The following is a 13,456-nucleotide window of genomic DNA, read 5'->3' on the forward strand; positions in this document are numbered from 1 at the left end:
CTTAAGTGCATGCGTGATCTGCGCCGTGTGAGTACCCAAAAAGTGCAGTAAGCGGTTTAAGTGTTTTAGAAGTTTAAGGCTGCTTCCTTGGACTGTGTCCTGAGCAGTCTGTGCTGTGCTGAGAGGAGCACTGGGGGCTTTATCAGCATGCCTTTGGCAGGGAAAGGCAGTGATGTCTTCAAGTGAAAGCACCTTTGAGTAGTGTCTGTCTCCTCTCATTACCTGGTGAGCCTGCAGAATTGCACTGTCAAACAGCATTGGAGCAGCTGCTCGGCAGAATTCAGCAGGGGATTCACTACATGTAATGGAAATGAGAGGAGGGAATGAGGAGAAATGCGCCTTATTTGGAAATAAAGCAGCTCTGACACTGACTCAAAAAGCCATTCCTCCTCACAATCAAATGCAGGTTGATTCTGAACTCTACAGCTGTAGAAACCATACTAATAATCAAGTCTGTCATTTCCCAGCTGACTTGGGTATTTGCATTCGTCCTTTGGTAGCCATCCCTCAGTATCACTCTGGAACTCAGTGATGTTATTTAAAAAATGCCATTGATGGTTATTAAACTAAGTAATTACGAGTAAAGTGGCGCCCGCTGGCAGCGTTCGATAAAACAGCCCCGAGTTCCCCTCAGCTGTCGCGTGGACGCGTGCCGGGGTTGCCTGCGTGCTGAACTGAGGCAAGATGATTTTTAATCCCGTCACAAAGACTTAAATTTGGCGAGGAAATGACTACAATTAATCAGTTATTACAATTTAATTAGTTTTTAAGTCGTGGTATCACACCGTGGCGGGGGGGGACATGCCAACACGGCGCCACGCCATTGGCCCGGCCGTTGCCTGGCGGCGGCGGCGGCTGTGGGGGGGGAGCGGGCGCCATGTCGGGCCGGGCGCTGCCGCTGCTGTTCCTCAACCTGGGCGGCGAGATGCTCTACATCCTGGACCAGCGGCTCCGCGCCCAGAGCATCCCCGGAGAGAAGGCCCGCAAAGGTGAGCCGGGGCTGGGGCCGGGGGGTCGGCAACGCGGAGACCCTTTCCGGAGCCCCGTGTCCGGCTTTGTGAGGACGGAGCTGCGAGGGGCAGGGTGTGAGGGGATCCCATACGGTCCTAGGGTCATTAGGGTTGGAAAAGAGCTCCAGGATCACCTGGCCCAACGGCCCCCTACCACCATCACCCACTAACCATGCCCCAAAGCCCCACGTCCAACCTCTCCTTGAACATCCCCAGGGACGGGGACTCCACCACCTCCCTGGGCAACCCGTCCCAACGCCTGACCGCTCTTTCTGAGGAGAAATGTCTCCTCATTTCCAGCCTGAACCTCCCCTGGCACAACCTGAGGCCATTCCCTCTGGTCCTATCCCTGGTTACCTGTGAGAAGAGGCCGACCCCCAGCTCCCCACAGCTCCCTTTCAGGCAGCTGCAGAGAGCAATGAGGTCTGCCCTGAGCCTCCTCTTGTCCAGACCAAACGCCCCCCGTTCCCTCAGCCGCTCCTCACAGGACTTGTGCTCCAGACCCCTCACCAGCCTCGTAGCCCTTCTCTGGACATGCTCGAGAAGAGGCCGGGTGCTAGAGGTAATCAGCAAGGAGCCACACTGCTGTAGGTGGAGCATTGCTCAGGGCTTCGCAGGCTTCTCCCAAAGTATCATCGCTTTCAGTGCTCCATCAAAGAGATCTGTGGTTCCTTAATAGTGTGCAAGCATGCGGTCAGTTTTTTGGTAATGATTCTCTTAATAATACAGGAATTAATGCAGATATACCTGTCATGATGTTACTGGAAGGATGCTTGAAAAGTAATAGAACATCGCAGTGCCTGCCACTGAAAGAAGCCCTGGGGAAGTGGTTTCCTTACAAGTTTCATTGCTCTGCCACAGGAATGAGTCCTGTGTGGTTTTCTTCTCTTAAAATAAAGCCATTTGAGTTAAACTACTTTCATGAAGTTTCTGTTGTAATGACTGCTTGCAGGTATTTGTGAAATGCACACAGATAACACAGAAACTGGAACAGATTTCAGTATTTCTATACTTGCGTTGCAAGTTAGTGCTGCAGACACGTGCTTTTGGAATCGCAGTAGCTCAGGATCTGAGCATCTCAATACAGGCCCTGAAATGTTTCGGGATGACCAGATTTCTTTGCAACCAGAATAAGAACTTTGAAGCAATACCAAAGGTTTCCTTGCAGCAATACAATTTTTAATTATTCGTATTTGTCTTCAGTGATCTGCCGTGAGTTTATTTCCCTGCTGCTGTTCGTACAGTTCTCAGTTTATAGCTTAAACTACATTTAGTTATGTACAGTGGAATATCTGAGCGGTTGAATTAGATCTGTACCAGTTTATCCATGCATCTATTTCTGTCTTTCTAAAAAAAATGGGCTTTAATTTTACTGAGATGTGGTGCGGTCTTCACTGAGGTGTTGCTGATGCTTAAAACTGTTCACCAAAATATTGTTCATTTATAAGTGCAAAAAAACAGCTGAAAAAAATCCAAGCTAAATGCAAAACACGCTAAGGGTAAAATCAAGGGTAAAATTTTAGCTCCATTGAAGCAACAGGTTTTTTTCCAAGGGGAGGGCAAGGTTTCATCTTTTGTGTATTAATTGAAAGTGAAAGATGTCAAGTAACAGAAGAGTTCTTTCTTGGTAAGCACAGATTGCTGATGAGAAAAATCCAAGTCCATTAGTTAGATTTTTTTTTTCTTTATTTCTTTTATTCTTGAAACTCTTGTTCTTACTTCTTGAACTGATGTTTTTGTTTTATATGCTTCGTGTAGATGAATGGACAGATGTGGACAGGAAACGAGGTACTGTAACCTTCTAGCTGCATGCAGTAGACGAACACCACTACATGCACACATGAGGCTCGTTGTACGTGAACACACTGTATGCTGTTCCTGCAGCCCTCTAGTGATGGTGTCAAGGTTGAATAATATTTTTCACCTGTTAAAAAGCACTTTAACTATAGATCTTACAAAAATAGGCAATATCTCAAAATCTAGTGGCTTCAAAAGTAGCCTCTTCGTTAATTTAATCAAGGCAATATCTATAAATAGACCATAAATTTTTCTCATAGCGGTCTTTCTAACCAGAATGATGTTTGGATTTTGCTAACATCTAGCAATGCAAGCATATAATTACGCAAGCATTGTGATTTTTTTTTTCTGCTTAAAGGCAGGAATATTATGTACAGTGCATTTCTCTGTGATAACTTCTAATTTACCATTCAGGGTTTTGATGGGTAACTCCAGACATTTGCATCCTAGCTGCTTATCCACCCCTGCTAGTGGTTTGCCACCCTTGCAGCAGACTGATCACAAAGGAGCAGGTTCCCACACTCCAGACAAACTCACCTTGACTTAAATTATCGCTGAAGGTGGGTTTGAGCTGAGGTTTTGCAGTGGAGAGCTAAGGTGAGAGCGTGATTTCCTCCTGGGCTCTGCCTTGAAATGGTAGCCTCCAGAACAGGGGTACAGTAAGTAGCTGGATGAGAAAATAAATCTCTTAAACTATCACTTTTTTCTGCTAGGCGGACATGAGTAGAACTTCCAGTGTCTCTTTAAGCAGGCCTTTTTCAAGAGAGATCAGGATTATGATTTCCTTTTTTCAAAATAAGTCATTTGTAGGTTTTGAATGTTTACCAATGTGATACCCTGGAGTTTGCTGCTTTTTTGCTACCATTAGGTGCTGTTTCCAATAATTTGTTTTTTCCAGCATTTAATATCTCAGAAGCATAGAAGATTCCACATTTCTCCTCTCTTTTATCACACCCTAAATGGAGATAAGTTTTATAAAATCCTGCTTTATCATATTCAGATGGTAAAGGCACAGAGACAGGTCTTGTGTTGACCAATCAACTTCTCCTTGTGAGAAAAGACAACTTTGTGAGCGCTGCTCTTAGGACGATCTCTGAAAAGTTACCAAAGAGCAGCCGCCAGTCTGTTGCTGCTGATAAAGCCAGACAACTAGGTTTGCCTGCTTTTGACCTTATGAACAATGAACCTATGAACTCATAAAGTTCCCTTCGCTGCCTTGAATGTACTTGGAGAAGCATGAGCACAACCCAGACGTGAAGTCTCATGTCATGCATATGAGCCATGTTCCGTTACAGCGCGCTAGGCGTTGAAATGTGTATGTCACCGGTGACATGACACATGCAGGCCAAAACCACCGTAAATCCTTGGCTTCTCTTTTGTCATCGCATTGTCTATACTTGGTATCCCTCTCCCCTTCCCAGTTGATGAAATCCCTCTCTGCTAAACTGCTTTTATGCTATGTTGCTTGGCGTGCCATTATCCCTGAGCTAACACTCCTTCCTTTGTTATTTTCCATTGTGAGGACGGTGTAAGTATGTTCTCAGGGACTACCTGGGCTCTGAGATCTTTGCTCTGTCATTATCAAGTGTACCTTGTGAGATTTGGCCTTTACCTTGATTTTTTTTTTTGTCTTTCTCAGTTCTTTTCATAGCCAATACAGGAGGTTTTAATTCTGGATGATAATTTATGTAAGGCTTGGTGTGTGGTTAACGTAGATCATGATTTCATTATGAATATCTACCAGCTACTGTCTGCGTACAGTGGTATTGTCTCCTGACAGTTTTGGTTATTAGAGACTCTCTTAAGATGGAGGAGAAGCCTTTGTACAGACAACATGTGGACAACTTAAAAATACTTTTTGTGATAGCAGTATAAGACAAAAGTTCTTATTTTTGTCACAACTGATTACTTGCAAAATCAAATTTATGCTAATACGTTGTGTTTGATTTTCTCCACTGAAAAAAAGTGAGGATTTTTGCCTAAGACTGCAAGTAGGGGTTGTTTTATGGACAGTTTATTTGAAAAGGGTGGAAGAGGAGGGATTTTTTTTTCCATTTGTAGTGAGGTGTATTTGTAATCCGTGCTGCTCAGAAGCTGAGCTGAGGGGAGGCCCATCTCTGTTGGTTGGAGTACTTAAAACAAGAAAGTGAGCTGTGTTACGTTACAGTGCAAGGGATGCTGAAATGCGTACCCCACCGTAACACGTACAGGAGAAAACCTGTCAGCATCAGCTTTAAACAAGAGGAGAGAATCGCTTCAGAAGGCACTTGCCTTCCAGAAAACAGCTGCCAGCGTCCAAGTGCTCAGCATCTGTTACACACCTAGCAACATTCCCCAGGCATTAATCATCCAAGAAAAGATGAAGTGACTGGAACATCAACTTTTCTTTCTTTTTTTTTTTCCCCTTCCCTTGAGATTTTTCTAATCTATAAGAGTTAGCTCTCATTACAAGCTTCAGTAACAGTCATCTGCTTAGGGAAATTCATGCTTGTACAATTATCCCTGTAAATTGAAATTGACATTTTTTTCAACATTTTTGGATAGGAAAAAAAAATTACGATAACTCTGTATCAGGTGTATGATAAAAGTATCAAATCCAGCAGGAAAGCGAAGGTGTCTGCTTGAGACAAAGATGTTTTCTATCTTCTTTGCATTCAAAGCTTGTTAACCAGAGCATAACCCTTATATTCAGTATTCCTGGTCTCCAGGTATTCTCGAGTAGGTTATGTAACAATTCCATGCCTAAATTAACGCTTAAAAATGAAGCACTAGTCAGGAAGTTTAGAGTTCTCAGCCTTTGGGCTGCTCTAATATCCTCAGAGGTTATTGTGTTAAGAGCCCTGGATGGCCTTGCCACAGACCCCACTGTTATAAATGCTTCCTTAAATACTTGTCAGTCCTAATCCGTTTCACACAAGTACTTCAGGGAGCTTTGAATCAGTCAGGAGCTTCTGTTTAGAAGGAAAAAATAGTGTCAAAGGCTAAAAAGAGAACCGATAGCTATGGTTTATTTATTTAAAAAAAAAAATGCAGACTGATGCAAAACAGTCTTCTTAGGAAGCAGAACTGTAGCTTTTATAGATAATACCTGTCAGAGTAGCCTGTAAACAGAATTATTTTAAAAGGGGAAAGTGCTAGCCATTGCTGCAAAAACAAGGCAACAAAACCAGCGTTATTCCCGTTGGAAAACAAAGTTTGTTGTCTGCAGCTCAAACACATTTCTGCCTCTGGGGACAGCCAGCAGGAACATGCTGCTTGCTGAGACCAATGTGGCATTGAGAAAATGTCAAAATGACGAAGTGCTCTTCCTTGCTTTTCCTTTTGTGGCTACGTACCTGGTTTTTACAGGTAAGCGTTCTGTGAGCCCTCACAGCTGTCGGTGTCCACGTGTGGAATGAATTAGGCGAACGCTGTGTTTGTGAGGCAAACAACCGAGGCTCTCTGTCTTTACAGTTATGAATGACATCATCACAACCATGTTCAATAAAAAATTTATGGAAGAGCTGTTTAAACCACAGGAACTCTACTCCAAGAAGGCTCTGAGAACGGTGTATGACCGGCTAGCTCATGCTTCAATCATGAGGCTGAACCAGGCAAGCATGGATAAGGTAAAAAGACAATCTGTCTGGTCCTGACTGTGCTGCACTTTAATGCTGCTCTTCACAAGTTACTCTAATTTTGAAGCATTTTGTAACAGACCTCTTTCCATTTGTTTCTTTGTAAAAATGGCTTTAAGCCAAGAAAACTTTGGAGAAATCCATGGTAGTACCAGATAATTCATCACCTTAAGCAGAAATACTTGGTTTTGTGTTTAATTAAAGTTTGAGTTTAAAAGGTTCAGGAAGCGTTCTTTATAAGAATGTTTATATATATATTAAAAGCCTATACATATGTTGTGTAAATATATTTTTGTATATATATATATATTTCTGTATTGATGCTCATTATTTTGCAGTTGCAGGTATAAGAATTTTTACCTGCCAACAGTATATCCAGTGGTCAATTTTCTGGAAAATAATGATAATAATAATTATAGGAACTTGACTACCTGTGAGACCTCTACCCTGGTGTCAATGTTGTTGAAATTGTCAGTAGTCTGAGAGGCCAGCAGGAGGGATGACTGTGATTTTAGAAGTCTTATTTTCGTAGGAAACAAAGCTGAAATGGTTCTCCTTACCTGCAGGCAGGTGCTAAAAGAAAAAAAAAAAAGCATCTAAAACCCACATGAAATTATCTAAGTGGTGTTGCTGTCTGTGTTGTGATGGAACCCAAATTTCTCCCTTGTTATTTTGCAGCTGTATGACCTTATGACTATGGCTTTCAAATACCAAGTCCTGCTGTGTCCTCGGCCCAAAGACATTCTGCTGGTCACGTTCAATCACCTGGATGCAATCAAGGATTTCATTCGCGATTCCCCTGGCATTCTGAACCAGGTGGATGAAACTTTTCGACAGCTGATCGAAGTAAGAGTCCCTAGAAAAATGGTGGAACGCGCTCTTGTTTGAAGGTTTTTTTCCTCTTTCAAGCTGATCTTAGAGACTAAATACTGCATCAGGAAGTGGCACATCAAGCGTGGAGCTTGATGAGTTCTTAGCCTCAGAGAACTTTTGCTCATGTAACTGCTGTAATTCTTTGTACAAAGAACAGGAGGATCCCACTGAAAGGGATCTTTCCTTAAAATGTTGAAAGTTCTGGGAAGTCTTGAAATGGTTCCCAGGGACTTCTGGAGATGGAGTTGTTTACAACATAAATTTTTCATGCTTGCCCCCTTTAAATCAGTACGTTGCTTATTCAGCCTGATCAAAGTCTCCACTGACTTCAGCAGAAATTAAATCAGGCTCTTAGTCCCTGATAACAACTACTGATGCTGATCAGCAGCTCCCCGTAATTATTTTCCTCTTCCTCTGCCACACATGTACTAGCTTTGGCCAGCAGTATTCTGATAGGCTTGTTTCCACCTTTAACTTGATGGGGCATGGTACTCTTACAAAGTCTTCCTGTGTTTTTTCGGTTTCAGGTGTATGGCTGTCTGTCTGCTGGTGAATTTCAGCTGATCAGGCAAACACTCCTCCTTTTTTTTCAGGACATGCACATAAGGGTAAGAATCCAATACAAGTAGACAGTAAGAACAGAAGGAGGTTTGACTGTGGTTAGAATATGAATGTATTATGTAATAAATTCATGATAAAGAGTTGGGTTTTGTTACTCATGCTTTTTAGTCATCTTGATGTGCTTGTAATTTCAGTCTTCAAAATTTAACAAACTGAGCGCATCTACTACAGTAACACCCAATAATTCTAAAATATTCTGGAAAAAAATTACCCATGATTACCTGTTTATTTCAGAGGTGACTATATAGAGTAACTCCTGATTCAGGTTTTCATTAGTTTCAAGTTTCACAAATCTGAAAGAATATCTGCTAGTAGATAAATAGGTTTTTATTTTTAGTAGAAGCTTGATATGAAACTGAGAACCTCAAGCTTGAGGCTATGGGCCTTGATGTTCTGTAAATAAATTGATCATACTCAAGTGCATAAAGAGTACGCTTTTTTTTTTTTTTTGATGTTTCATCAGTGTGCCCATCCTCCGTATCAGAATGTTTATGTACATCAAAATCTCTAGGAAACCGATCCTAATCTAAGCAGGAAGGCTGCAAGGTCAGACTTCAGAGAACTCAGATCAGAAGATATTTAACTGATTTTCTAGAGGACGGGATATTCTTTTGCAGGTCTCTATCTTTCTGAAGGATAAAGTGCAAAACTCTAATGGTCGCTTTGTGCTGCCAATCTCAGGCCCTGTTCCATGGGGTACAGAAGTTCCAGGACTCATCAGGTGAATTCTGAACCCCTGCTTATACTGTTTGCAGTGCCTTGCATGTATGGCTGCTCAGAAAGAACTATTACTCCCAGAGGTCTAATGGGAATCATGCTTAGACTGTCACTCATGTTGCATGGAGAGCTGAACCTCCAGTAAGTGTCATTTATATGGCAAGATTTGGGTTTAAGTCACTTGGCAATGAAACGCTAAGCATGTTTCTGGCATTCCCTACTCCAGTAAGTCAGCTATTAGTCATTTATTCTCTAAAATAGGCACTTACCAGCATACAGAATAGTGTTACTTGTACAGTAAGCAAAGGAAGTCAGTACTGAACATCAGTAATAGAACTATTAAACATGTTTCAATGATGGCTTGTTTTTAAGGATTTATAATCGTAATGGAGATGAAGTTAAAAGAACCGAGTTCACCACTGATGGAAATTACATTACTCCACAAAGGGAAGGGTCTTTTGATCTCTATGGAGACAGAGTCCTCAAACTTGGAACAAATATGTAAGTCGTTTTTGTCCTACATAGAAACATGTAGTAAACACTGATGATTATGGATTTGTTCAGAAGCACATCTTTGGTCTTGTTTATTTTTACCTCTTTGGCTGTTATCAGCTTGACTGCTTTACAAAGCGATTACCTGATACAAAACGTGTGTGGATAAATGTGTTCAAAAGAGCTGTGGAAAAGAGCAAAAGTTTGATTCATGTCTACAGTAGAGCTTTACAGAGCGTTTTCATCTGGTACTGCATATTCTGTGAAATGTAATTTAAATTTAACAGCATTCAAGAAATCCTTTTTTTCCTTCACGTTTGACTTAGATAATTTTTTCATTCTCAGAATAAGAGACAGTAATGTTCTTTCATACAGTTTTGTCACTTATATGTTTTAATGCTATAATACTCCATAAAACTGACCCGTAACTTCTCATTTCTGTAATTTAGAGTCTTCAGAAAAATATTCTGAAAAAAATTTAGGTCCTGTACTGCTCCCTTCTGTTTTTGCATCACATACAAGTAACAGGTTGCTTTTCCTTGTGTGTTTTTTTTCTCTAGGTACAGTGTTAGTCGGCCAGTAGAGACACACATGTCAGGATCATCCAAAAACTTGGCATCCCATGCGAAGGTTAGTGTCCTTCTGATTCTGTCACTGGTTAAATTCGTGACCTCAGCAGAAGTCTGTGCTATCTTCTCTTTTGCTCGCCTCCTTTCTCAAGTAAACAGTAACTATCTTTTCAGTCTACGCTTACAGGATAACTTCAGGGAAACCTGTTTACTTGTTCCTCTCTAGGCCTCAGCAGTTCTCCCTGGCCCCTTTTGAACTAGGCCGTGAGAATGTTTTCCTAAAGAATTTTACGCACAGGCTTATGCGGTGGTGTACTGAAATGTTACTTCCTATTTTATTTTCTTCCGAAAACAGGAAGCTGATTTTACTGATTTCTCAGCCACCAATTTAGCTGGAAAACTATCTTGTCCTAGGTCTGTATATTCAAGCAAACATTTTAAATATGTAACTGATATTTATGACTTACCTGTGCAATCTGTAACACTAACAATACAGAAATGTATATATGACACTCTGAAGAACATTTATGTAATACCAGGACACACAAATGATTTTAGCCCTAGTTTTCCTGGTAGTCTGACCGCTGAACCCATTTCTGTTTTCCGCAGGAGAATGTGGCCCCTAACCCTCTTGCTAAAGAAGAACTGAACTTTTTGGCCAGGCTCTTGGGAGGTCTGGATATCAAGAAACCTGGTGGCAGTGAGACAGGATTTCGACTGAATTTATTCACAACAGACGAGGAGGAAGAGTATGCTCAAGCTGTTTTTCGTCTGGGGTTTGTGATTAAGTGCCATGTGGACAGTCCTGGAGACTGAGGCTGGCCCTTGACAGCTTCAGGGACAGAACACCAATTTTTTCAGTATTTTCTTATCCTGGTCCAGATAGTCCCTGCAGGAACAAAAGAGGAACAGTTTGTGTGGCCATTTTTAAGACTATCAGGAAGGAGAGAGTGATTTGTTACTAGTGCATCTCCTGTAAAGCAGGGTCTTGCACTGTCTTCACATGAGAAAGTCAGTCACCAGCAGGTGACGATCTGGGCTTAGGTTCTGTCCCACAGAACAGACGCATCCCTTTAGCTCTCCTCTCCCCCAGATGCTCATTTCAGAGATAAGTTATGTATCTGAACTGGTTGGAGGCGATAAGCCTGATGGGCACAAACACTGCAGCCTCCTTCTGGCAGGGAGCATAAGGGTAGTGAGAGTTCTGTTACGTGGTTCCTGCAGAATGCATTTGTCTGCTTTTATTCCCAACTACAAAGTTAGTCCCACTGTTCTACAGTTAGTATAAAAAATCCAAAGCAGGGATAAGTTTCAAGACTGGGATCAGTATATGAATTTCCTTAGCAGAAATAGGAATGCTGTATAAACTTCACATCTATAGGAAGCTCATTACTCTGTTTATCCCTTGTATGTCATCGTGGGGTTAAGCACTCTTCATATTTTTAATCAAGACAGGCAGCACTGACGAGACCAGAGGAGTTATCTTACAAGGTTGTTAACATACAAGCCACTCAGGTACGTACAGTGCGTTTCACATCTTTGACTCATTCTCTCCTTGCTAAGTAATTACTTTTGCCCATCATAGTAACTTTAAAGAAATACTTTTTTTTTAATTATTATTTATTTTGGTTAAGCTTATAAATCAGTGATGGCAGTATTTTCTGCTAAGCCTGTGGATTTGCTAATTGGGGTTGTTTAGTCTGGAGAAGCAGAGGCTCAGGGGAGACCTTGTTGCTTGCTACAACCGCCTGAAAGGGAGGTGTGGGGAGCTGGGGTCGGCCTCTTCTCACAGGTAACCAGGGATAGGACCAGAGGGAATGGCCTCAAGTTGTGCCAGGGGAGGTTCAGGCTGGAAATGAGGAGACATTTCTCCTCAGAAAGAGCGGTCAGGCGTTGGGACGGGTTGCCCAGGGAGGTGGTGGAGTCCCCGTCCCTGGGGGTGTTCAAGGAGAGGTTGGACGTGGGGCTTGGGGACGTGGTTAGTGGGTGATGGGGGTGGTAGGGGGCGGTTGGACCAGGTGATGTTGGAGGGCTTTTCCAACCCTAATGATGCTGTGATTCTGTGATCACTGCTCGCTACGAGACCTCAGCCCCCAGCCCGTTAGAGCGAGCCACCACCCCGTGAGGCTGGCGAGCAGTTCCCGACCCGTGTCCCCGCGCAGGACCCGGGGCTCCGGGCGGAGCTGGCCCGCATCGCGGGCGAGCTGGAGGTGGCGGAGTCGAGCCCGGCGAGCTCGGGCAAAGGCGAGGACCTGCTGGCGCTGATGGACGGGCTGTGAGCGGCGCGCATTAAACGCGCTCTTTCCAGCCCTGCCTCCGAGCCACGCTGCGGGGCGGGGACGGGGCTGGGGCTGCGCCTTCCTGCGGGGGGGACGCGGGGCCGCCGCGGGGAGGTGAGGGAGGGACGGAGGGAGGGGAGGAGGGCGCGGGGAGGAGGCGCCGAGCACGGGGGGGGCGCACGCGGAGCGGGAGCGGCCGGGGGCGGCGTGGGGGTGAGTGGGGGGGAGGGAGGGGGAACGGGGGGGTGCGAGTGGGAAGGGGACATGGGGGGGTGCAAGGGGACACGGGGGGCGAGGGTAAAGGGGCGACTGGGAGCGAGAGGGAAGGGGGAACGGGAGGGTACAAGGGGAGGGGGGGTGTAAGGGGAAAGGGGGCACGGGATGCTAGTGGGAGGGGGTACAGGGGACGCGAGTGGGAAGGGGGCATGGGGGGGGCGAGGGGGGCGAGTGGGAAGAGTGGGCACAGGGGGTGCGAGTGGGAGGGGGGCACAGGGGGACTCGAGTGGGAAGGGGGCAGGGGGTGTGCATGGCTGGTTGGAGATGGGTAGCGTGCAGGTGGGTGTGCAAGGGGAGGAGGCGGCGAGCACCCACGTGTGCAAGGGGTGGTGGGCAGGGGGGAGTGCAAGAGGGTGGTGGGAGAGGGTCAAGGTGCAGGTTAGCGTGCCAGGCTTGTGCGTGCACAAGTGTGCAAGGCGAGGAGGGTGACTTGAACCCAGGGCTGCACCACAGCACGTGCTGGTGGCTTGGGGCAGGTGCCCTGTCCCAGAGCCCTTGGGTGCTGGTGGGGCACAGTGCGGCGTCTCCCTGCCCCTCAGCCGCGCCATGGAGGTCAGCCACTCGGTCAAGGAGCGCACCATCGCCGAGAACAGCCTGGTCATCCTGCTGCAGGGCCTGCAAGGCCACGTCACCACTGTGGACCTCCGCGACGAGAGCACGGCCACGGGGCGCGTCACCAACGTGGACGCCTTCATGAACATGCGCCTGGCTGAGGTGACCTTCACCGACCGGCGGGGGGCCGAGTCCCACCTGGACGAGCTCTTCGTGACCGGCAGGAACGTGCGCTACGTCCACATCCCCGACCAGGTGGACATCAGGGCCACCATTGAGCGGCAGCTGGAGCTCATCCACCGCGTCCGCTACTTCGGCGGCCGCGACAAGGGCCGCAGGGAGTTCCCCCGCGCCAAGCACAAGTGAGCACCCTGCTGCCCGGCACGGACCTGGGGCTGTGGAGGGACACGGGGACCACATCCGCACCTTGGCCAGGGACCGTGAGGTGTGAGGTTGTTTAATGATCAGCCGTTAATTGGGGTGTGAGGCTGTGTAACGAATGTTGGTGATTGGTGATTGATGCACTGGTGCTGGGCACTTGATGGTCCCCAGCCCCCAAACAAAGCCCTTTTGGCCACAAGGCCCGGCTCCGTGGTGCTCCTTGGGGATGACCTGGCCTGGCCTCGCCGGGCCCCGGCGCTCCCCCCCCCCGG

The 13,456-nt window shown here is 45.7% G+C and overlaps 2 protein-coding genes across 5 annotated transcripts; both read left to right on the forward strand.

Moving 5' to 3' along the window:
• The first annotated feature begins 825 nt into the window (after positions 1–825).
• OSCP1 (organic solute carrier partner 1) lies at positions 826–12,003 on the forward strand. Of its 2 annotated transcripts, XM_083810371.1 has the most exons (11): positions 826–989; positions 2,769–2,798; positions 6,261–6,415; positions 7,103–7,270; positions 7,825–7,905; positions 8,536–8,639; positions 9,008–9,136; positions 9,688–9,757; positions 10,306–10,445; positions 11,148–11,211; positions 11,859–12,003. In XM_083810371.1, exons 1-11 carry the CDS (start codon positions 878–880, stop codon positions 11,973–11,975), a joined length of 1,170 nt encoding a protein of 389 aa, XP_083666497.1. In that variant the 5' UTR covers positions 826–877; the 3' UTR covers positions 11,976–12,003. The 2 variants fall into 2 exon arrangements, with proteins under 2 accessions (XP_083666497.1, XP_083666498.1); XM_083810372.1 differs by lacking the exon at positions 2,769–2,798 and having other exon boundaries at positions 832–989.
• LSM10 (LSM10, U7 small nuclear RNA associated) lies at positions 11,997–13,383 on the forward strand. 3 transcript variants are annotated; one of them, XM_083810393.1, is made up of 2 exons: positions 11,997–12,089; positions 12,791–13,383. In XM_083810393.1, the coding sequence occupies exon 2, from the start codon at positions 12,798–12,800 to the stop codon at positions 13,167–13,169; it is 372 nt and encodes a 123-aa protein (XP_083666519.1). In that variant the 5' UTR covers positions 11,997–12,089; positions 12,791–12,797; the 3' UTR covers positions 13,170–13,383. The 3 variants fall into 3 exon arrangements, with proteins under 3 accessions (XP_083666519.1, XP_083666518.1, XP_083666517.1); XM_083810392.1 differs by lacking the exon at positions 11,997–12,089 and adding an exon at positions 12,112–12,188 and having other exon boundaries at positions 12,705–13,383; XM_083810391.1 differs by lacking the exon at positions 11,997–12,089 and adding an exon at positions 12,112–12,188.
• Positions 13,384–13,456: the final 73 nt, after the last annotated feature.

The sequence above is a fragment of the Anser anser genome (genome assembly GCF_964211835.1).
Source record: "Anser anser genome assembly, chromosome: 24".
Lineage (NCBI taxonomy): Eukaryota > Metazoa > Chordata > Aves > Anseriformes > Anatidae > Anser > Anser anser.